The sequence below is a fragment of the Thamnophis elegans genome, chromosome 7 (assembly GCF_009769535.1).
Source record: "Thamnophis elegans isolate rThaEle1 chromosome 7, rThaEle1.pri, whole genome shotgun sequence".
Classification (NCBI taxonomy): domain Eukaryota; kingdom Metazoa; phylum Chordata; class Lepidosauria; order Squamata; family Colubridae; genus Thamnophis; species Thamnophis elegans.
In genome coordinates this window covers 2666275-2690909 of record NC_045547.1, presented here as the reverse complement: position 1 = coordinate 2690909, position 24635 = coordinate 2666275, and the positions used below count along the sequence as shown (strand labels likewise).

Genomic DNA, 24635 nt, shown 5'->3' with positions numbered 1-24635 from the left:
GTGTCCCAAGTTCATGTGATCTTTTGCCCCCCTCTGACAAGCAAAACCAAGAGGGAAAGCCGGATTCATTTATCAACGGGGTTACTAAGCTTAACAACGGCAATGATTTGCTTAGCAACCGTGGCAAGAAAGGTCGTAAAACGGGGCAAAATTTCCCTTGACAAATTTCTCTCCTGAGCACACAATTTTTTAAAAAATTCCTTCCTACTGAATATAGTTTTTTCTCCCCCAAAAAATCATTTTATCAACTTTATTGTTAACTAGTTGATAACCTGGTGTTGCCCGGATATTTATAGGGGGGGAAATGTCTGGACCAAACGTAATTGCATAATATTGGATTTTCCCCCTTACCAGAGGGAGCCCCCTTATGGAGTACTGTGAAGCCGTTACCATGGCAACTCCACTGCACTGTACTGTAGAAGTCATTTTAAGGCACAACAGGCTGCATCTTAACAGAACACACACCCTGATGGTTTTTAGCGGTGTCTTAACCCCACAGTATTTTTCTCCAGAGAGTAAGTCATCTATGTACTAACTTTGGTTGAAATTGCTTGAGGCGTTCCAGAGTTATGCAGGAATACACAGACAGACAGACAGATAGATTAGAGAATCCATGAGCCCTTGAGTTAGCATTTGGAGCTATTTCCTTAGCAGATTCCTCTGTCTGTGGGACAAAGGCAGAACTTCAAAATCAGAGAGATAATTTGGAGATTTTTTTTTATCCTTTGCAGCTGAATCAGACAGCAGTCAAATCTCCAGGGGTTCATCAAATTAAACAGAGGAAATTGTTTATGATATGTCGCATTAGGTCACAAATTGCTTTATGATCATCTTTACATCAAGGGAGGCTTTTGTAAAATTTGCTAAGTTTCAGTGTCATGACGACGAAACAAGGCAAACAGGTCTTAATTGATTTATTTGTAAAACGTATTTATTTATTTGTCTATGGAGATTCTCAATCCTCCAGGTTATTTGTTTATTTGTAAATAATTATTTATTTGTAAAATATATTTGTTTATTTGCAAAGTTTATGTATTTGTGGAATTTGCCTGTATGTAACACTTATAGATAAAATTGGTGAAATTTTATTTATTGGGTATATTTATTTATTATTTATAAATAAATTTTATTTATTTATTATTTATATCATAAAATGGATTTATTGGTTTATTTTCAAAATGTAATCATTAGTAAACTGGGTATTGGAAAAATTTATTTGTTTATTTGCAAAATGTATTTGCGATATTCGTTGATTCGTAAAATTTATTTTCAAAATGTATTTATTCATTCATAAAAGGTATGTTTGCGAAATTTGCAATATTTATAGATTTGTAATGTTTATTTGCAAAATATTGATTCATTCATAAAAGTTATGTTTATTTGTGAATTTTATTTGCAATATTTATTGATTTGTAAAATTGATTTATTTATTTGCAAAACACATTGATTAATTCATAAAAGTTACATTCATTTGTGAAATTTCTTTGCAATATTTATTGATTTGTAAAAGGTATTAATTTATTTGCAAAATGTATTGATTCACTCATAAAAGTTATTACTTTATTTGTGAAATGTATTGGTGACTGATTGATAAAGTGATAAATTGATTTATTTGCAAAATGTATTGTTTCATTCATAAAAGCAATGTGTTTATTTGTGAAATTTATTTGCAATATTTATTCATAAAATTGATTTTTTTGCAAAACGCATTCATTCATAAAAGTTGTTTATTTGTGAATTTTATTTGCAATATTTATTGATTTGTAAAATTGATTTATTTGCAAAACACATTGATTCACTCATAAAAGTTGTTTAATTGTGAAATTTATTTGAAATATTTGTTGATTCGTAAAATTGATTTATTTGCAAAATGATTGTTGATTCACTCATAAAAGTTATTGGTTTATTTGTGAAATGTATTGGAGACTGATTCGTAAAATGTATTGATTTGCAAAATGTATTGATTCATTCATAAAAGCAATGTGTTTGTTTATTTGTGAAACTCATTTATTTTTTGATTGATTGATTGACAACCTTGCAGCCAATGGTGATGCCATAAAGGCAAGCGCCGAGCTGCAAAACCCGGGGCGACAAGAAAGGACGGTAAAAAAACATCTGTAAGCATCAGCATCAGAACCAGGAAGCGAGAGGCCGGAGAACCACAACTCCCAGCAGCCTCCGCGAGCCGGCTCTCTTCGCACTGCCTGGGCTCTCCCGGGATTCCTGTCTGGCCCGGCGAGGCTCGGAGACCGCTGGGACTTGTAGTCCGCGTCATGGAGCCGGTGAGCGCCGGTGGCTCTTTCCTGGGCGAGATCGGTGAGTCGGGGAACGCCTTGCAAGCCGATATTGTGGGGTGGGGGAGCCCAGGCAGGTTGCAGAGGAAGGAAGGGGCGTCCCGATCGCCGCCGGCTGCAAAACTCAGCCTTTTCATGCTGCTAGATCTCAGTGGGGCTCTCGCTCTTTGGATAGCCCCGCGCAGTGATGCACCCGTTCTATGACTGTGCAAATTTAAAAGTGGGTGGAGAAAAACGCTTCCGCAACCTGCTAATCCTGGTTATTAAATATTTTGTATTAATATATAATTAATATAATATATAACCCATAGTTGACCAGCTGAATAGGGTGATTGATATAAAAATAACATTGAAATATTGAATAATTAAATAGTGAAGAGCTATCAATTGAGCAAGCAAATAATGGGACGTTTCAATATAGCATAAATGTTAAATGTAAATGTTAGAATTTAAAAGTGAGAAATATGATTCAGGATATTCTGTTTGCATCCAAAGGTAAATGACACTTAGAATAGGGTGATTAGAAAGGAGACACCTATAACAATAGAAAAAGAAAGGAAGGGAAGAAGGAAGGAAAGGAGGGGAGGAAGGAAGTAGAGAATGGAGGGACGAAGGAATGGAAAGGAGTGGAGGGTGGAAGAGAGAGAAAGAGAAGGAGAGATAGTAGGAGAGGAAGAAGAAGTGTGGAAGAGAGGTAGGGGAAGAAGAAAGAGGTAAGGAGAGGTGGGTGGAAGGGAGAGAAAGAGAAGGAGGGAGGAAGAGAGGGAAAGAAGGAGAGAGGGTAGGAAGGAGAAGAAAGAGGGTAGGAGTAGGAGAGGTAAGGGAAGGAAGAAGGGGATGGAGAGGAGGAAGGAAGTAAGTACAGAAGGAAGGGAGGGAGAAAAGAAAAGAAAGAGAAAATAAGGTGGTGTCACAGCAGGTGCGAAGGATGGTAAACAAAGCATTCCAAACTATACCTTATAACCTTTTAAATGGAATAATAATAATACAAAAATGGCAAAGAAAAAGAATAATTATATGAATGTATACCTATAACTGCATGTAAGAGAATAGATGACAGTAAAAATATAAAGCACAATATGGGTAAATAATATTTGGTTATAAATAGCTAAGTTTAAATAAATATAGAATTGTACATAAAAATGGAGAACGAATAAGGGGACCATGAATGCAAGATAGAAATGTACAGAAGGGAAAACACCAACTGCAAAGAAACCGATACGGAACTGCGGTATGATATACGATGGAACTTCTTGTTCCTATGTTGTTTTTAAGTCATGTGTTTGTTTCTGTTGATGTGCGTATGTGTTTAAAATAAAAAATTATATATATAAAAAAGAAAGGAGACACTGAAATATTGAATGACAAAACAATGAAAGATTACCATTTAATTACAGTAGGTGTATTCTTGCAAGGGTTATATAAGCTTTGGGGCCATGTGGGGAGAGGGATGCCTGCGGAGGGAACACACCCATGCACAGGAGGCAGGACACACGCACAGGCGTGTGTGCACTGCATTTGGGCTGTTTGGACGTGCGCATAGGCATTCATGCACACACACACACAAACACACTTTGGACATCCGGTCCAGAAAAGGTTAGCCATCACAGTCATAGATCACCAGCTGGGCTGGGTTTAACCCCACGTCCCCCACCCAAATCAAACCCCCTGCCCCCTCCCGCAAACAAAAATCCATGCTCCCGAGTTTAGCATGTCGTGTGAATGCTTGGGGTGTGTGATGCGTGTCCCGTGGAGCTGTTTATCCACTCCTATCCTGGAAAAGGGCCACACGCCAGGAATGGCGGTTCTTGGAAAGCGAAAACCCCAGGCAGCTGAGCTAGAAATGCGGCTCACAGCCCCACCACCCTCCCGGCTGCCTTGGCAGGACCCTTGCCCGAGGAATCCGGAGGGCTCCAGTTGCAGGCCTGCAAACTTGGGTTGATCCCAGGTCAATCCGGGGTGCAAAATATATATATATATATATGTGTGTGTTTTTTTTTAATTTGTGATGATAAATAAATAAAGGGAGACTAGTATAGATCTATTTCAAGCTATTTAGCTCTCATCAGCTAGCCATAAGGCAAACGTCTTAGGCAAACGTCTTAGCCATTATGCCACAGGTCTCCTCCTTATCAGCTGAAGCCAGGGAAGAAGGTATATATTTAGTGTCACAACTCCTGGTAAGCCCCAATTATGGGAGGAAGCTAACTGCTTCCATCATCTGTCAATCGGGTTGTGACACTAAATATTGTCTAAGATGCAATACAGCCCAGGTTCGAATCCCAGTAAGGGTAGGGCTAGCTGATGAGAGCTAAATAGCTTGAAATAGATCTATACTAGTCTCCCTTTATTTATTTATCAGCACAATTAAAACACACACACACACACACATGTTCCCATGCGCAGAAGATGACTCTGTTTGGAGGGTCTTTGCAAAGGTAAGGAGACCCGGTTTTGGGGTTTCCTTCAAACCTTGTCCAAAGCTTCCCACAATATGTGATGAGTGTGATGAGTGAGTTATTGTGATGAGTGTTGTAAATGTTTGGGTGAATTCATGTAAAGCAGGGAGCACAGATGAAGTTCCCTAGTTGGGTCATGAAACGTCTGGAAGAAATGAACAAGCTCAGAGAGCATGAAGGACCCTCCAGTCCTCCTCCTCCCCCTCCCCCTCAACTCCTCCTCCCCCTCCTCCTCCCCCTCCTCCTCCTCCTCCTCCTCCTCCTCCTCATCTCTCCTCTGCAAGAACCCCACTCCCTTCTACTGGTAGCAAGGATGATGTTCCCAAGTTGGGTCATGAAACATCTGCAAGAAAACCATCAAACTCAGAAGGACCCCTCAAGTATTGTTGTTGTGTTGTTGTCATCTTCGTCTTCTTCCTTTTCCTCCTCCTCCTCCTCCTCCTCCTCCTCCTCTTCCTCCTCCTCCTCCTCCTCCTCCTCCTCCTCTGTTTCCTCCTCCTCCTCCTCATCTCCTCTGCAAATCCCCCTCCCTTCTAGCATTGATGATGTTCCCTAGTTGGGTCATGAAACGTCTGTAAGAAAACCATCAAACTCAGAAGGCACCAAGGACCCCTCAATTACTGCCATTGTGTTGTTGTCATCTTTGTCTTCCCCCTCCTCCTCCTCCTCCTCCTCCTCCTCCTCTCCTCTGCACATCCCCCTCCCTTCTAGCACTGGTGATGTTCCCTAGTTGGGTCATGAAACGTCTGTAAGAAAACCACCCAGCTCAGAAAGCACCAAGAACTCCTCATTTCAACCCTGAGCTACCCATATATTCTCCTTTACTGGTAATAGCAGTTTTAAACACGCCTCCCTCCCTCCCTCCCTCCCTCTCCCTGCAGCCTTTTGGGCAGAGAGGACTCCGGTTCACGAAGCTGCCCGAGGCGGGGAAATCCATCAGCTCCAAGAACTGATCCGAAACGGCGCCTCTGTCAACCTAGTCACTTACGACTCCATCACGCCCCTGCACGAAGCCAGCCTGCGGGGGCAGACGCGGTGTGTGGAGATCCTGCTGGCCGCGGGAGCCCAGGTGTGAGTGGGGCGGGGGGGGGGGGCTGTGCCAGGTTGGGGATCTAAAACCGCTGGAGGAAGAATGCCAGCGAGCGTCTTTATTTCGCACCACGTTTCCTGGGCTTTTGGGGTGCAGGTTTCATATTGGTCCCCGACAGCCTAGTAGCCTTTGTAAACGTGGTTCCCTCTATGATAGGAGCCAATGAATACGCGGTGGCTCAGAGACTAAGACGCTGAGCTTGTCGATCAGGGAGGTCGGCAGTTCGGCGGTTCGAATCTCTAGTGCCGCGTAACTTCCCAAGCATCTGAATTTCGACGCTGTGGCCACGGAAGTGCTGCAATGGTCGTTATGTGGGGAAAGCAGTCCTAAGTCACTTTTTTTTCAGTGCCGTCATAACGTTGCTCACTAAACGGACTGTCGTAAGTCGAGGACTGCCTGTAAAATGGGGGCAAACCTCACTTTTAACAACTCTGTCGGTTAGCAGTGGAAATTTTTAGGCTCCATTGCGGTCATAAGTCGAGGACAAGGTGCCGAAGGTGCCTTTTTTGTTTTAATGACCGAATCCTCAGGAGGGTAATCGACGCAGCCGCCAGATGGAGGATTCGGTCCTTTTCCGCCACAGGTGGATGCCAGAAACATCGATGGGAGCACCCCGCTCTGCGATGCTTGCGCCTCGGGGAGCATTGAGTGCGTGAAAGTCCTCCTCTCGCATGGGGCAAAGGTCAACCCGCCATTGTACATCGCGTCGCCCCTCCACGAAGCCTGCTTAAACGGTAAGGTGGCTTTTGCAGGGGTAAGAGGTGGGGGCCCGAGGCCACCCCTGGGAGACTGGAGGGTTTCTGCTCACCCCGAATCCATCGGAAGGGCTGTCGAGGATTCTGGATTCAAATTCAGCTCACGCTTCCCTGCCTGGATTCTGCGTGCCTCCCCCCCCCTCCCCCCGAGCCTCCAATTAGGCCTGTTCCAATAAAAAGCAGGAATTACAAATTTCTGAACCATTTATTTACAGTCAATAGAGTTTGGGTAGTCATTTGTCAAGAGTGGCATAGGGTCTCCAGCAGGGGGTTAGACTAGAGGACCTCCAAGGTCCCACCACCCCCCTTTGATTCTATGATTCCGAGATAGATGAAATACATGACAGACAGAATATAGAAGGTAGGTTGGTTGGAGGGATGGGATGGGATGGGATGGAGGAAAGAGGGAGGGAGGGAAGAAGGAAGGCAAGAGAGAGACAAGAGGAAGGAAGGAAGGAAGGAAGGAAGGAAGGGAAAGGAGAAGAAAGGAAGGGAAGGAGAGAGAGAGATAAAAGGAAGGAAGGGAAAGAAGGGAGAAGGAAGGAAGGAGAGAGAACTAGACAAGAGGAAGGAAGGAAAAGGAAAGGACAAGAGGAAGGGAAAGGAGAAGGAAGAAGAGAGAAAGACAAGAGGAAGGAAGGCAAAGGAAAGGACAAGAGGAAGGAAGGAAGAGAAAGGACAACGAAGGAAGGAAGGAGAGAGAAATAGACAAGAGGAAGGAAGGAAAAGGAAAGGAAGGAAGAGAAAAGAAGGAAGGAAGGAGAGAGAAATAGACAAGGGGAAGGAAGGAAGAGAAAGAGGAAGGAAGGAAGGAGGGAGAGATAGACAAGAGGAAGGAAGGAAGAAAAAGGAGGAAGGAAGGAAGGAGAGAGAGAGAGAAATTGACGGGCTTCCTGGACACTGGCTGGAAAACAGCTTTAGGCGTTGCTCTTTGGAATCAGCGGTTGATTGATTGGCACAAGCCAACCGAGAGTGACTCGTCTCCCTTCATCTGTCTCTGTTTCCAAGGCAGCGCCGAGTGTGTCCGTCTCCTGATTGAGGTCGGCGCGAACCTCGAGGCCCACGACTGCCATTTTGGAACGCCGTTGCATGTGGCGTGTGCGCGAGAACAGCTGGATTGCGTGAAGTTACTGCTCAACGCAGGTGAGCCGCTGCCAGGAGAGCAGGGAATGACGGGTAGAAATGCAGGATTGGAAGCAGGTGACCCAACCTGGTTCAGGGACCCCTTACCTGCTCTAGTCTTCAAACGCAACCTGTTGGGGGCCAAAGCTTTATCCTGCCTATCTTGTCTAATGGGCAATTAGTCTAATCAAGGAGTCAGCAACCTTAAACCCTCAAAGAGCCACAAATGTCCTAACCGGAAGCCCCCCGTTCAATTCTGGAGTCGACCAGAAGTCCAGTTTGCCCACCATAGAGTCTCCTCCTAGCACGGCATCCTTTTTTCCTTTGCTGGCCAGAAGTCCGGTTCCCGCACCATAGAGTCTCCTCCTAGTGCGGCATCCTTTTTCCTGTGCTGACCGGAAGTCACAGTTCCCCCACCATAGAGTCTCCTCCTAGCACTGCATCCTTTTTCCTGTGCTGACCGGAAGTCCAGTTCCCACACCATAGAGTCTCCTCCTAGCACGGCATCCTTTTTCCTGTGGTGACCGGAAGTCCAGTTCCCGCACCATAGAGTCTCCTCCTAGCACGGCATCCTTTTTCCTGTGCTGACCGGAAGTATTTGTATTTATATTGTATTTATTATACTTGTATGCCGCCCTATTCCCGGGGGGACTCAGGGCGGCCAGTTTCCCCATCATAGAGTCTCCTCCTAGTGCGGCATCCTTTTTCCTGCGCTGACCAGACGTCCAGTTCCCCCCACCATAGAGTCTCCTCCTAGCGCTGGCTTCCCTGTTGACTAAAGTTGCAAAAAAGGATTACGTGACCCACTCCCCCCCCCCCCCGATATCACGACCGTCATAAATATGAGTCAGTTGTCAAGCTTCCGAATGACCCTGGGAATGTTGCAGCCGTCGTAAGTATGAGAAACGTCACCTTTTTTCCCCTATGCCGTTGCAACTCCGAACAGTCTCTAAATGAACCGTTGTAAGTCGAGGACTGTCTGGAATGGGTCCCTGACCTTCTCTTCCCACCCCGGCCTCCAGGAGCCAACGTGAACGCAGCCAAACTTCACGAGACGGCCCTTCACCACGCCGCCAAAGTGCGAAACGCCGACCTGGCGGAGATGCTGATCGAATTCGGAGGAAACGTTTACGCCCAGGACAATCGCGGCAAAAAGCCCTCCGATTACAGCCAGAGGAACAGCTGCACAGCAAAATGCTTGGCCTATTATGAAGGTGAGCAAAAATTCTGCTTTTCTTACAATGCAATGCAATGCAATGCAATGCAATGCAATACAATACAATACAATACAATAGCAAAGTTGGAAGGGACCTTGGAGGTCTTCTAGTCCAACCCCCTGCTTGGGCAGGAAACCCTATACTGTTTCAGACAAATGACTATCCAACATCTTCTTAAAGACTTCCAGTGTTGGGGCATTCACAACTTCTGGAGGCAACTTCTGTTGTTTAAGGTTTCTGGCATGCATGCACATGTGCTGACCAGGTGGCCATAGCATAGGCTCCCACTGGAAAACGGAAGACCAGCTCTTCCGGTTTCTGGCACTGACACCCGCACTAAAGCCCACTAATCGTTGTGTGCGCATGAGCGCCAGAAACCCGGAAGAGGAATGGGAGACTGTGCGCGTGCCAGGAGACATGGGTGTCCGTTCCACTTCGGGCATGCGTGCCATAGATTCGCCATCACGGGTTTAGTATCTTCTTCATTATCTCTTCATCTCGCGGTGTGTCTTCATTTTCCCAATGTTGTCCAATTATAATCCTCAAGTCTTAAAGTGGCCGAATCACAACCTTGTGATTTTAGCTAGTGTGTCATTGCAATTTAATGTCATTTAATCTTTTCTTTCTTTCTTTCTTTCTTTCTTTCTTTCTTTCTTTCTTTCTTTCTTTCTTTCTTTCTTTCTTTCTTTCTTTCTTTCTTTCTTTCTTTCTTTCTTTCTCCCAACCACCAGGGAATCCACTGCGGCTGTCTCAACTCTGCCGTCTCAGCCTCCGTCGCGCTCTCGGCCAAAAGGCTCTGGAGAAAATCCCCCATCTGCCCATCCCGACGAAATTCATTGCCTTCCTCTCTTACAGTCAGTGAGTGGCCCGTGACCCCAATCCCAGGAATGGGGTTTGTGGAATTTTGGGGTGTCCCCCCCCCCCAAATCTTTACTCTACAACGTTCAGCTTTTCTCAAACAACCCTGGTTCGAAACACGCGTGACATTTTTTCCCCTCGAGGGAATGTAAATAAAATTTTTAAAACTGGGGCTGGAAGAGAGTTACCTGGTGGTCTCCTTTCCAGCTCAGCTGACACTAAGAGAGCGTTGGCGAAATGCTTTAGCGTCACCGGGTAATTGCGGTTTTTGTTCACGTCCATCTTGAAGAGCTGCGACGAACAACCGACGTCAAACCCGATGGAACCTCGGCTGGGCCCATTTTGTGGCTTGATCCTCGACTTACGACCAGTCCGCCACTTACAGCCAGAAATGGAGTCCCAGATTTCTCTCGCTTAGTGGATTTTGTCCCATTTTACGATCTTTCGTCCCACAGTGGCTGAGTGAATCACTGCGGTTGTTATATGAGCAGCACCGTTGTTAAATGAATCCCCATTAACTTAACTGGTCGCAAAAAAGGGATCGCATGACCCTGGGAACACTGCAAGCGTCGTATATGCAAGCCAGCATCCAAATTTTGATCACATGGCGGTCGTTAGTGTGAAAAAATGGATGTGTCACTTTTTCAGTGCCATTGTAACTCAGAATAGACACTAAACAAGTGATTCTAAGCTTTCTTTCCTGTATGAACAACTGCGAATTGCAATTTACACATTTTAAAACCTGCTGCTGGGGAATTCTGGGAATTGGAGTCCTTCCACTTTAAAGCATGCTGGGGAATTCTGGGAGTTGAAGTCCACCCAGTTTATCTGAGGAATGCTGGGAGTTGAAGTTTGCCAATCTACAAGCTGCCGAGATTGTGAGCCAAAGGTCCAGAGTCTTCGGGGGGGTATTTACGGGTGTTTTGGGTGTGAAGCCATAATAAACTTAATAAATATAGTTTAGGTATGAATGAGGCTTTTCTATCCTATGTGTTTCTTCTTATTAAATCTATTTTCGACTTCAAATATTAGCATTCACATTCAGGTGGGGGAAACTATACAGGAAGTCCTCGACCTACAGCCACAATGGAGCCTAAAATGTCTGTTGCTGAACGACACAGTCGTATAGGTGAGTTTTTGCCCCGTTTTACGACCTTAACTTGCCGCGGTTACAATGGAATCCCTGCCGTTGTTAAGTTAGTAACAGGGTTGCGAAGTGAATCCGTCTTCCTCATTGGCCTCGCTTGTCGCATAACCCCGGGACACCACCGCAACCGTCGTAAATACGAGTCAGTTGCCAAGCAGCTGAATCCCAATCACGTGACCGCAGGGACATTGCGATGCTCATGTGAAAAGTGGTCATAAGTCATTTTTCCGTTGCAACGTCATTAAGTAACTTGGCCTTTGTTAAGCGAACTCTGAAGTTTTATTGATTCGTTTTATTTCTCCCCAGCATTAATTGAGGTTTAACTTTTTTAGGTATATAAGTTTTCTACTTTTTTTTATTTTTTACAAACATCAGTGCGTCAACGGTGTGGCACCAGGGTATCATACATTCTAATACAAATTAAAACTAATAGCATTAATCATAGTTATTACTTTCAACCAACTTATCTGTTTCTAATATTAGTACATATTTATAGAAAGTTGCAATTGGCCATTATTCAATTATTCCATGTTTCCTCTTAATATTGCTCTTATTTTGTTATACAAAAGTGCATACACGAATATTTCCCTTTTCTCTTATTTCTATCTCTTATTCTTAATGCAGGAGGGGGTGCACAGGTAAACCCACCAGTGGCTGGCCAGGTTAGGTGGTCTTAAAAGAATGGACCTTATAAACTTATATTAGCGTGACATTTCACTCTGGTGACCTGGAGTTCCAACTTTGACTTTTAGCTTCCAACTTTGACTTCTGACTTCCTCATAAGTATTAAAAATAGTGCTGAAACAGTGTGGCAAGACGCTGTGAAGGAGGGGCACAGGAAGCCAGGCGTGGGTGAGAGATATAACAGAGGTGAGAAGAGAAGAAAGAGAAGAAAGGGGGGTAGGAAGGAGGGAGGGAAGGAGGGAGGGAAGGAGGGAAGGAGAGAAGGAGAGAAGAAAGGAGGGAAGGAAGGAGAGAAGAAAGGAGGGAAGGAAGGAGGGAATGTAGGAGGAAAGGAAGGGGGAAAGGAAGGAGGGAAGGAGAAAAGAAATGAGGGAAGGAAGGAGGGAAGGAAGGAAGGAGGGAAGGAGGGAAGGGGAAGGAGGGAGGGAAGGAAGGGGAGTAGGAGAGAAGAAACGAGGGAAGGAAAGAGGGAGGGAGGGAAGAAGAAGTAGGACCGTTGTAAGATAAGATGGATCTATGGGATGATAAAAAAGCAATCTTCAAGTATATTGTCAACAGTAGGGAAAAATTGTTATAAATACATATTATTAATAACAGTTATGAGATCATATAATTGTGAATGTATATATGAAATTGATAAAATAAAATAATAAAATTTTTTAAAAAAAGAACAGAGGTGAAACAGCTAACATTCCAAAATGAACTTCTCCTTTTCGAAATGTCATGTTTGTCTCGTGTATGGAAACGCCTTGAGAATGCACAGTGTGGAACACGGCATAAAAGTAGCATCCTGGGCAGAGCCCAGGCAGTTCAGATTTTGGTGTGTGAGCACGCTGAACTCGATGCATCAAATGAACCTGTTTCTCTCGCACCTTCGTGGTCTCGAGTCCTGGTCTTTTATAAGTAGATTGCAAACCTCAATCTGCTGCAACATTCTAACTTTTAATCATGTCATCCTTGGTTTAAAAAAAAACATTTTCTTTCTATCCTGTCTAACTTCTAATCATGTCACTTACCTGCAAAAGAAAAAGAAAGAAGAGAGAGGAAAAGCAGAGCAAAACACCCCAAAAATGTAAAATCATCTATCCATCATCTCTTGCCCACTTCAATACTTTAATTGCTGTGCCTTTTTTCCCCCCCGACTTGTCTCCCATGTTCCTCTCTAAGATCTTTATCTCTTTCTACATCTGCTTCTTGGCAGTTCAACCTGAGTATTTTTCCCACCTCTCCCCTCCTCCGCTGCCTACTTCCAGGATTTCTGCCACAGGTGGTATTCAGCTGGTTTGCACCGGTTCGACCGAACCGGTGGCAGAAATGTTGCCCAGTTCGGAGAACAGGTAGTGATGGCCGGCTGGCCGCGCCCCTGAATCGGTCCCCCAGTCTCCAGTTGCTCACCCCGCCCATCTGGCCACCGCTTGCTTGTGCTACTTCTATGCATGCTGGCTCTCAAAGAGGCCGCGTGGGCTTCCAAGGCAACGGGATGCACATGCGAGAAGAAGAAGATAGTGGCAACAGCAGCCGCTTTTTCGCCGACTGAAGGACTTTTTAGCACCCTGCAGCCAGCGGCGACTGGCTAGGGGCCGCGGCAACTGGAAACTCCAGTCAGCTTGCCTTCCGGACCGGACCAGCTGCCATGGAAGGTAAGCAACCAGAGAGGCGGGGTGGGGAGGAAGCGGGGAAATGGGGGCGACTGGCGAACGGAAGATGGGGGTAGATAGGGAAAAACCCTTAATTTTTTCCTACCTTTTACTGTGGGCATGGCTAGGTGGGAATGCGACTGAGTGGGCGTGGGTGTGAATGATGTCATGTTGGCCATGCCCACTCAGTCACACACCCCTCCACCTAGCCACGCCCACCAAACCAGTAGCGAAAACTTTTGAATCCCACCACTGATAATTTGGAGATTTTTTTTATCCTTTGCGGCTGAATCAGACAGCAGTCAAACCTCCAGGGATTCATCAAATTAAACAGAGGAAATTTTTTATGATATGTCGCATTAGGTCACAAATTGCTTTATGATCATTTTTACATCAAGGGAGGCTTTTGAAAAATTTGCTAAGTTTCAGTGTCATGACAATGAAACAAGGCAAACAGGTCTTAATTGATTTATTTGTAAAACATTTGTTTGTTTATGTTTGTTTATTTGTGAAATTTATTTGCAATATTTAATCATTCATAAAATCGATTTCTTTGCAAAAGGCATTCATTTATAAAAGTTGTTTATTTGTGAATTGTATTTGCAATATTTATTTATTTGTGAAATTGATTTATTTAGCAAAAACTGTTGAATCCCACGACTGATTTCTCTCCCCATGTCCCCATCTCTCTTTCAGGTGCTTGCAGATCACTTAACACCCCGTGGCATGACACATGTTCACACTAGCACTGCAGACTGTGTGTGTGTGCATAAACAGTTTCCCGCGCCAACATATTTGAAGTCTTCCTCCTCCTCCTCCTCCTCCTCTACCTTTTGAAACCCAGCTATCTTTGCTTAAGGCAGATTGTGGCACCCTGTGAAATGATAAACACCAGGTGAAACAGCGCAGCCTTGGCAAATAAACCCCAGCTTATTTTAAAATGCTTGCATTTTAATTTCAAAGCGGGATAATTTTACAGGTTGACATGGAAAAAGTAAGACCAGTTCTCTAAACAATCAGCCAACAAGTTCTTTTTTGGTTGATTGTTGTGAGCTGCTCAGATTTGTCGACAGAAAGTTTTAATATTAGGGTTGCCTGCAGAAGTCGGCCAGATGTTCAGGCTGGATGTGGCATTGTGTCCTTCTCAAGGACCCGGGATAGCCAGATGTGGGTGTTTGGTGGGGTTAAAGGCCTCCTTGCAGGATGTCAGCTGTCCCAAGGGAAGCTGCCTTTTGCAATTGACTGATGGTGAGATTGTCAACGACGGTGTTATCACTCTGGTGGGTTCCACAGTCCAGATGTTTAGATGGGATTTGGCGATTTGTCGAGTGCTTCACAAGGGCCCGGGATAGCCAGATGTGGGTGTTTGGTGGGGTTAAAGGCCTCCTTGCAGGATGTCAGCTGTCCCAAGGGAAGCTGCCTTTCGCAATTGACTGATAGTGAGATTGTCAACGCCGGTGTTATCACTCTGGTGGGTTGCACAGTCCAGATGTTTAGATGGGATTTGGCGATTTGTCGAGTGCTTCGCAAGGGCCCGGGATAGCCAGATGTGGGTGTTTGGTGGGGTTAAAGGCCTCCTTGGAGGATGTCAGCTGTCCCAAGGGAAGCTGCCTTTCGCAATTGACTGATGGTGAGATTGTCAACGCCGGTGTTATCACTCTGGTGGGTTGCACAGTCCAGATGTTTAGATGGGATTTGGCGATTTATTGAGTGCTTCACAAGGGCCTGGGATAGCCAGATGTGGGTGTTTGATGGGGTTAAAGCAGGGGTGAAATCCTCCCGGTTCGGCCCGGTTGACCTGAACCAGCATCAGTTCTGATGATTGGCATCAGTTATGGTGGCCTTCTTGCTGCTCACCTCTTCCAGCCGCTCGATTCGCCTACCCAATGCGAACGTTTTTCCCTCCGTTCAGAGCAGAGCTGCGGCGGCCCCTCCCTCTAAGGTAGACCCAGGGAGGGGGAGGGCCAGGGAGGACCATAAAGGGAGCATCAGCTCTGCCGTGAACGGAGAGGAAAATGTTCGTGTTATCTCGGCCACAGAATTCAACGTTAAATGCAGCAGAGACAATCTGAACGTTTCTCCCTCCGTTCACGGCAAAGCTGCTGCAGCCTGTCCCTTTAAGTAAGGAGGGGAAGGGAGGAAGGAGAGAGAGGGAGGGAGGAAGGGAAGGAAGGAGGGAAAGGAAAGAAGGAAGGGAAAGAAGGAAGGAAGGAAGGAAGGGAAGGAAAGGAAGAAAGGGAGGGAGGGAAGGAAGGAGGGGAAGGAAGGAAGGAAAAGAAAAAAGGAAGGAAAGGGAGGGGAAGGAAGGAAGGAAAGGAAAAAGGGAAGAATGGAAAGGAAGGAAGGAGGGAAAGGAAAGAAAGATGGAAGGAAGGAAAGGATGGACAGAGGGAGGGAGGAAGGAAGGAGCAGCTTGTCTCCAAAAGTTGTGGATGCTACAACACGAGTAATTTTTAGGAAGAGATTGGACAGTAATTGGGTCTCCTTTTGAACGGGGGGTTGGACTAGAAGACCTCCAAGGTCTCTTCCAGCCTTTTGTTTCTAGGATTCTGAGATAGATAAAATACATGACAGAAGGTTGGACGGACGGATGGATGGGATGGAGTGAGTGAGAGACGGAGTGAGTGTGGGACAAAGCAGGGAATGAGGGAGGGAGGGGAGGAGCAGCTTGTCTCCAAAAGTTGTTGGTGCTCCAGCATGAGCCATTTTGCAGAAAAAGACTGGAGAGCCATTCATCCAAAAATGGTCTTTTGCTAAGAGTTGGACTAGAAGACCTCTAAGGTCCCTTCCATCGCTGTCATTCTGCTGTTCTGTTTTTAAAAGGACAATCAAAGGCCAGCCAGCAGAGGGCAGCCATGCACCAAGTTGGAAAATTATAAATGGTTGGCCCTCCATTAAATCCAATGATGTCATCCCCCCAACAAGCCAAATCTCATCCCTTGAAATGGGAAGCATCCTGCTGTGTCCGTCTCAAAAGAGGGAAACCCACAACCTAATCACACAAGAGCGGAGGGCTGCGTGGATTGAGCAGAGCAAGGCACGTGGCCCCTAAGGCCCTCTTGTGGGGACTCTGCGGGCTGCTTGGGGCCCTTCTCCAGTCCCCTAACCCAAACCACTAGGATAATAGCCACATGACCCACAGAAACAGATATCGTCTCAACGTGATTAATAAATAAATATAACACTAAGGTAGCATTTCTCTCTCTCTCTCTTTTTAATAAAGTTTTTCTCCACCAGAAAAGGAGAAATGGGTTGCGAAGAGAAGGACAGGGGGAGGGAGGGAGGGAGGGAAGGGAGGGAGGGAAGGAAGGAAGGAAGGAAGGAAGGAAAGAAGGAAGGAAGGAAGGAAGGAGAGATGGGTTGTGAAGGGAAGGATGGACGGGAGGGAAGGAAGGAGGGAGAGGAGGGAAGGTGGGACAGGGGAAGAGAAGGAGGGAAGGAAGGAGAGATGATTTGTGAAGGGAAGGAGGGACAGGAGAAAGGAGGGAAGGAAGGAGGGACAGGAGGGAAAGGGAAGGAAAGAAAGGAGGGAGGGAAGGAGGGACAGGGAAAAGAGAAGGAAGGAAGGAAGGAAGGAAGGAGAGATGAGTTTTGAAGGGAAGGAGGGACAGGAGAAGGGAGGGAAGGAAGGAGAGACAGGAGGGAAGGAGGGAAAGGGAAGAAAGGAGGGAGGAAAGGAGGGACAGGGAAAAGGAAGGAAGGAGAGATGGGTTGTGAAGGAAGGACGGGATGAGAGGGAAGGAAGGAGGGTCAGGAGGGAAGGAGGGACAGGGGAAGGAAGGAAGGAAGGAAGGAAGGAAGGAAGGAAGGAGAGATGAGTTTTAAAGGGAAGGGGAGACAGGAGAAGGGAGGGAAGGAAGGAGGGAAAGGGAAGAATGGAGGGAGGAAAGGAGGGACAGGAAAAAGGAAGGAAGGAAAGAAGGAAGGAAGGAGAGATGGGTTGTGAAGGGAAGGAAGGACAGGGGATGAGAGGGAAGGAAGGAGGGACAGGGGAAGGAAGGAAGGAAGGAAGGAAGGAAGGAAGGGGAAGTGAAGGAAAGGAGGCCTAAGGAAGCAGAACCATTTCGGGGCTCCTCCCCAACCTTCACCTCTTGAGGTAGCCAAACGTCAGGAAGAGGAGGCAAAAGATAATGCAGGGCAGGATATGCCGATGGGAACGCCCACCACGATGCCAGCCAGGGAGGCCTCCCCGTCTTGTCTGCATTGGCAAGATCTCCACCACGAAGGACCTACCTTCCCCTCTTCCCCTCCTTACTCCAGGCCTATCCTACGGCGATGCACGCGGTTGTCTCTGTGTGACTCACGGACCCATCCTCCTTTGCAACCGTGTCTGTTTTGGCACGATGCCGAAGCGGCATCCTTTGAGGTCTTGCCAAGATAACCTCCCCGGCTTCGTAGCTCTTGGTTTGAGTGTTTTTCCTTGGTGGGAGGCAGCCTCTTACGCCATTCCCTTTTTCTGCAAATTCCCCTTTTCAAGGAATAAAATCAGGGGGAGGAAATAACAGGGTGATTTTTGCCCAGGAATCTTGGGCACGGTTGGGAGGGAAAGGGTGATTTGACTGGCATGTGCCATCGGTGCATGCCACTCCACAAGCCAGGATAACTTTGGGATCTTTGCAAGGGGGGGAAATTCTATGGGAGTGGAGGGCATTTCTGCTTTGTGCGGGGCAGCTGGCTGGGGAATTCTGGGAGTTGTCCACTTATTTTAAGTAACAGAGGCCTTCCTGCCTAGGGAATTCTGGGAGTTGAAGTCCACCTATCCTAACAAGGTCTTTGTGCCTGGGGTATTCTGGGAGTTGAAGTCCACTTATTTGAAGTAACTGAGGCCTTCCTGCCTGGGGAATTCTGGGAGTTGAAGTCCACCTATCCTAACAAGGTATTTGTGCCTGGGGTATTCTGGGAGTTGAAGTCCACTTATTTGAAGTAACTGAGGCCTTCCTGCCTGGGGAATTCTGGGAGTTGAAGTCCACCTATCTTAACAAGGTCTTTGTGCCTGGGGTATTCTGGGAGTTGAAGTCCACTTATTTGAAGTAACTGAGGCCTTCCTGCCTGGGGAATTCTGGGAGTTGAAGTTCACCTATCTTGAAGTAACTGAGACCTTCCTGTCTGGGGAATTCTGGGAGTTGAAGTCCACCTATCTTAACAAGGTCTTTGTGCCTGGGGAATTCTGGGAGTTGAAGTCCACTTATTTGAAATAACTGAGGCCTTCCTGCCTGGGGAATTCTGGGACTTGAAGTCCACCTATCTTAACAAGGCCTTCCTGCCTGGGGAATTCTGGGAGTTGAAGCCCAGCCATGTTAAAGACTTAATCGACTCAACAACCATTTGATGGGATGATATGAGGTCTCTTCCTTGATCAGAGGGTCAGAGGTGCCGGTTGAGGTTGTAAGTGGAGGACCCCCTGTGTTTTTAAAAAAGCATGATATCCTTTTGCAAACTTTGCAGCCGCTCTGGAGATTTGACAGACAGCCTCATTCCTGCAATTTAGGGTGCAGCCACCCAACGAAGAACTGAATTTCTTCCCAAGAGCACAAAGTTCCCACAATAGTTCTTGGCCCGAGCCGGAGAATTAAAAAGTGATGACAAATATACATCTGGCTTTTTTATGTTGAGAGAGCAACAGAACACGCCTGCAAAACCCCAGCCCGAAGTTGGATGAAGAACGCGGCTACATATGGAATTCAGACTGAGTCAAGATTTGTGTCTCTGTGTATGTGTGTGTGTGCAAACTCTACTTCCAAATATTTAGAGGAGGGCAGAATTGATAGGTGCCCAAAAAGACATCCTCAACAAGGGTTGAAAAAAAAAACATTGCTAAGTTTATGCCATGATATAATAAACCTTTGGGGAAGCTGGGATTAAGTCAGAAGGGAAAAAATAAACTCCTTGCATAACAGGGACCGGGGAGGTCTTCTAGTCCAACCCTCTGTTGGAGCAGGAGAATCTATTTGGTTTCAGACAAATCGTTGTCCAATCTTGTTCTTCGAAATTACTCCTGTTGGGAGCACCCATAACTTTTGGAAACAAACTCCTTCCTTCCTTCCTTCCTTCCTTCCTTCCCTCCTTCCTTCATCTCCCTTCCTTCCTTCTTTCTTTCATCTCCCTTCCTTCCTTCCTTCCTTCCTTCCTTCCTTCTTTCATCTTCCTTCCTTCCTTCCTTCTTTCATTGCCTTCCTTTCTTTCATCTCCCTTCTTTCCTCCCTCCCTCCCTCCCTCCCTCCCTCCTCCCTCCCTCCCATCCATCCATCCAACCACCTTCTGTTTGTCATATATTTTACTTATCTCAGAATCCTAGACTCAAAGGGTTGGAAGGGACCGGGGAGGTCTTCTAGTCCAACCCTCTGTTGGAGCAGGAGAATCTATTTGGTTTCAGACAAATCGTTGTCCAATCTTGTTCTTCGAAATTACTCCTGTTGGGAGCACCCATAACTTTTGGAAACAAACTCCTTCCTTCCTTCCTTCCTTCCTTCCTTCCTTCCTTCCTTCCTTCCTTCCTTCTTTCTTTCATCTCCCTTCCTTCCTTCTTTCTTTCATCTCCCTTCCTTCCTTCCTTCCTTCTTTCATCTTCCTTCCTTCTTTCTTTCATCTTCCTTCCTTCCTTCCTTCCTTCCTTCTTTCATTGCCTTCCTTTCTTTCATCTCCCTTCTTTCCTCCCTCCCTCCCTCCTTCCTCCCTCCCATCCATCCATCCAACCACCTTCTGTTTGTCATATATTTTACTTATCTCAGAATCCTAGACTCAAAGGGCTGGAAGGGACCTTGGAGGTCTTCTAGTCCAACCCCCTGCTGAAGCAGGAGAGTGTAGACCATTCCTGATAAATGGCTATCCAATCTCTTCTTAAAAACTCCTGAAGCAGGAGACCCTAGACCATTTCAGATAAATCATTGTCCAATCTTGTTCTTCGAAATTACTCCCGTGGCAGCACCCACAATGTTTGGAGACAAGCTCCTTCCTTCCTTCCTTCCTTCCTTCCTTCCTTCCTTCCTTTCTTCCTTCTTTCATCTCTCTCTCCCTCCCTCTCTCTTTCCCATTCATCTAACCATCCATCCATTCATCCAACCACTTTCTGTCTTTTACCTATCTCGGAATCTTAGACTCAAAGGGCTGGAAGGGACCTTGGAGGTCTTCTAGTCCAACCCCCTGCTGAAGCAGGAGAACGTAGACCATTCCTGATAAATGGCTATCCAATCTCTTCTTAAAAACTTCCCGGGATGAAGCATCCACCACTTCTGGAGGCCAGCTGTTCCACTCATTCATTGTCCTGACCGTCAAGGAATTCCCCATAGAATTTCTCCCCCTTAGCAAATGCTGGCTGGGGCATTCTGGGAGTTGAAGTCCACACCTCTTCAAGCGGCGAGTTTTGAGAAATGCCAAGTTGGGAATGTAATTTCCAGAGTTTCCAGATGGTCAGGAATTCCAGAAGCTGCAGCAAGCACATCTGGAAAACAACCTGTTGAGATGGACTCCCACAGGTTCACGAGACACCCCCTCTTTTAATCCCACCCCTTTAGAAAACCGAAGCTAAATCCAGATGTGGGTGTATCTAATGAATGCAGGTTGTCCTGGGCTGGAGGCAAAGAGCCTGGCCCCTTTCCAGATGTTCCGGCTTACCCTTTCCCTCATCGTTGCCGAGAGCTAGGTTTTTTTTAAAATTGAAAACATCTGGAAAACCCAGACAGCGAACATAACAACCGCTTTCTGTCCTGTCTAGGAAGAAAGATGTTTGCAAGATAGTGTTGCAATCAAGTATCTGAGTGATTTAGGCAGCTTCACATCTGGCAGGTTGCAAAGTTTCATGATGTCATCCTGGGTGATGTCTGGAGACTTTCTGATTTCAAATAGAAGGGCGCAGAGCAATAGCAATAGCAGTTAGACTTATATACCGCTTCATAGGGCTTTCAGCCCTCTCTAAGCGGTTTACAGAGTCGGCATATTGCCCCCCAAAACAATCCGGGTCCTCATTTTACCCACCTCGGAAGGATGGAAGGCTGAGTCAACCCTGAGCCGGTGAGATTTGAACAGCCGAACTGCAGAACTGCAGTCAGCTGAAGTAGCCTGCAGTGCTGCATTTAACCACTGCGCCACCTCGGCTCTTCTACAGAGAAGAGCAACGAAGATGATGAAAGGCCTGGAGCAGTGGTGGGTTTCAAAAAATTTTGGAACCTCTTCTGTAGGTGTGGCCTGCTTTCCGGGTCCACTGGTGGAACCTCTTCTAACCGGTTCGGTAGATTTGATGAAACGGTTCTACTGAACCGGTGCGAACCAGTAGGAACCCACCTCTGGCCTGGAGACAAAAACATACGAAGAACGGTTGCGGGATTTGGATTTGTCTAATCTAGAGAAAAGGAGGACTAAGGGGGGACATGATAGCAGCATTCCAGTATTTGAGGGGCTGCCCCAAAGAAGAGGGGGGTCAACTTATTCTCCAAAGCACCCGAAGGCAGGACAAGAAGCAATGGGTGGAAACTCATCAAGGACAGAAGCAAGCTGAAATTAAGGAAAAACTTCCTAACAGGGAGGACAATTAACCAGTGGAACAGCTTGCCACCAGAACTTCTAGGTGCTCCATCACTGGAGGTTTTTAAGAAGAGATTAGACAGTCACTTATCCGAAATAGTATAGGTTCTCCTGCTTGAGCAGGGGGTTGGACTAGAAGACCTCCAAGGTCCCTTCCAGCTCTATTCTGATTGATTGATTGATTGATTGATTGAAAGCACCAGAAAGCAAGAAAAAGGAATAATAGATGGAAACGAACCAAGGAGAGGACCAACCTGGAATTAAGGAGAAATTTTCTGACTCTGAGAACAATTCAACAGTGGAACAGCCTGCCACCAGAAGTTGTGGGCGCTTCATCGTTGGAGGTTTTTAAAGAAGAGTCTGGACAGTCTCGTTTTATTTTCTAAAGCACCAGAAAGCAAGAAAAAAGAAACAATGGATGGAAACTAATCAAGGAGCGAAGCAACCTGGGATTTAGGAGAAACTTCCTAACAGTGAGGACAATTAACCAGTGGGACAGCTTGCCACCAGAAGGTCTGGTTGCTCTATCACTGGAATCTTAAAGAAGAGACTGGACACAGGTAGTTGTCGGGAATGGTGTAAGGCAGAGGTATCCAAACTTGGGAACTTTAAGACTTGTGGACTTCAACTCCCAGAATTCCCCAGCCAGGGAGTTGAAGTCCACCTATCTTAACAAGGTCTTTGTGCCTGGGGAATGCTGGGAGTTGAAGTCCATCTATCTTGAAGTAACTGTGGCCTTCCTGCCTGGGGAATTCTGGGAGTTGAAGTCCACCTATCTTAACAAGGTCTTTGTGCCTGGGGAATGCTGGGAGTTGAAGTCCATAAGTCTTAAAGTTCCCAAGTTTGGACCCCCCTGGTGTAGGGTCTCCTAGGGTTGGACTAGAAGACCTCCAAGGTCCCTTCCGGTTCTGTTCTGATTGAACTGGGCTTGATCCAGTTCTCTGGTGTGCGATTGGTTGCTGAAGGAGTCAGCCGTTTTCCCAGGGTCTCCCTCCACATCTGTCAGCCAGCTTTTCTAGGCAGCCGCCGGAGGCCACGGCTGAAAAGCGTGGTTTGCCACATCTGCATATCTCCAAGCAACCGTCAGATGTCATCAAGTTGTCTCTGGATTCTTCCTTCCCGCTTGGGAGAACCAAGTTTGGAATCAACGTGCCACATGTTGACCTCATCTGCAGAAAATGGAAAAGATCCTGACCCTTGAGCTTTGGATTTTAGAAGGACATTTCTCAATCTTTGCCATTTGAAAAGGGCCTGGACTTCAACTCCCAGAATTCCCCAGCCAGCCAATGCTTTCGTGGAGGCTTTTAAAAGTTCTCCAGAAGTTGCCCTGTGGCTTGGTAGGACATTTGAACTTTCTTCATTGGCCAGTAATTTGCTCCCCTATTATATACGGTAGTTTGCGTTCTCAGTGTCAGTGGGATTCTGTGGGTTTCTCCTTGACAGTTAATTGATTAGGATATTGTTTGTCTGGTATTAATCCCTGCTTATCTGGCTGCTCGCTGGAGAGGATGTGTGGGGTCCTTGGTGCTCTCTGAGCTGGGTTTAGATGTTTCATGATCCACCTAGGAGCCGAGGTGGCACAGTGGGTAGAGTGCAGTACAGCAGGCCACTTCAGCTGACTGTTATCTTCAGTTCAGCGGTTCAAATCTCACCGGCTCAAGGTCGACTCAGCCTTCCATCCTTCCGAGGTGGGTGAAATGACGACCCAGACTGTGGGGGCAAGTTGCTGACTCAATTTGCTAAAAATCTGTAAACCGCTTAGAGAAGGCTGAAAGCCCTATGAAGCGGTATACAAGTCTAATTAATAAAATAAATAAATAAAATAAAATAAAACTAGATAACATCATCAGTTGCTGGAAGTGGGGAGGAGGGAGGAGGACTATGGTGTCATTGGTGCTCTCTGAGCTTGGTTGTTTTCTTGCAGGCATTTCGCAACCCAGCTACGTAACATCATCAGTGCTGATCAGTGCTAGAAGGAATTGGGCTTTGTGGAGTGGAGGAGGAGGAAGAGGAGGAGGAGGAGGAGGAGGAAGAAGGGAAGGAGGAGGAAGACAATGATGAATATAGGATCCTTGGTATTCTCTTGGTTGCTTGCTGGCAGATGTTTCATTACCTAACTAGGTAAAATCATCAGTGCTAGAAAGGAGTGGGCTTTGCAAAGAGGAGGAGGAGGAAGAGGAGAAGGAGGAAGAGGAGGAGGAGGAGGAGAAGGACTGCAGGGTCCTTGGTGCTCTCTAAGCTTGGTTGTTTTCTTGCAAATGTTTCATCACCCAACTAGGGAACATCATCACTGCTAGAAGGGAGTGAGATTTTCAGGGAGGAGGAGGAGGAGGAGGAGGAACGGGAAATGGAGAAGAGGAAAAGGGAACGAGGAGAAAGAAGAAGAGACAAGGAGGAGAATGATGACTGTGGTGTCCCCGATGATTTCTGAGCTTGGTTTTTTTCTTGCAGACGTTTCGTGACCCAACTAGGGAACATCATCAGTGCTAGAAGGGGCTGGGATTTGCAAAGAGGAGGAGGAGGGGAGGAGGAGAAGGAGGAGGAGGAGGAACAGAAAATGGAGAAGAGGAAAAGGGAACGAGGAGAAAGAAGAAGAGACAAGGAGGAGAATGATGACTGTGGTGTCCCCGATGATTTCTGAGCTTGGTTTTTTTCTTGCAGACGTTTCGTGACCCAACTAGGGAACATCATCAATGCTAGAAGGGGCTGGGATTTGCAAAGAGGAGGAGGAGGAGGAGGAGGAGGAGGAGGAGGAGGAGGAGGAGGAGGAGGAGGAGGAGGAGGAGGACAACAGCTGTGGGGTCCTTGGTGCTCTCTGAGCGTGGCTGTTTTCTTGCAGATGTTTCACCCCCCCA

The 24635-nt window shown here is 46.4% G+C and overlaps 1 protein-coding gene across 1 annotated transcript; it reads left to right on the top strand.

Annotated features, from left to right (window-relative positions):
• Positions 1–2197: 2197 nt before the first annotated feature.
• ASB13 (ankyrin repeat and SOCS box containing 13) lies at positions 2198–11753 on the top strand. The gene is made up of 6 exons (XM_032220631.1): positions 2198–2316; positions 5635–5822; positions 6427–6577; positions 7607–7741; positions 8743–8934; positions 9669–11753. The coding sequence occupies exons 1-6, from the start codon at positions 2274–2276 to the stop codon at positions 9797–9799; spliced, it is 840 nt and encodes a 279-aa protein (XP_032076522.1). The 5' UTR covers positions 2198–2273; the 3' UTR covers positions 9800–11753.
• The last annotated feature ends 12882 nt before the right edge of the window (positions 11754–24635 follow it).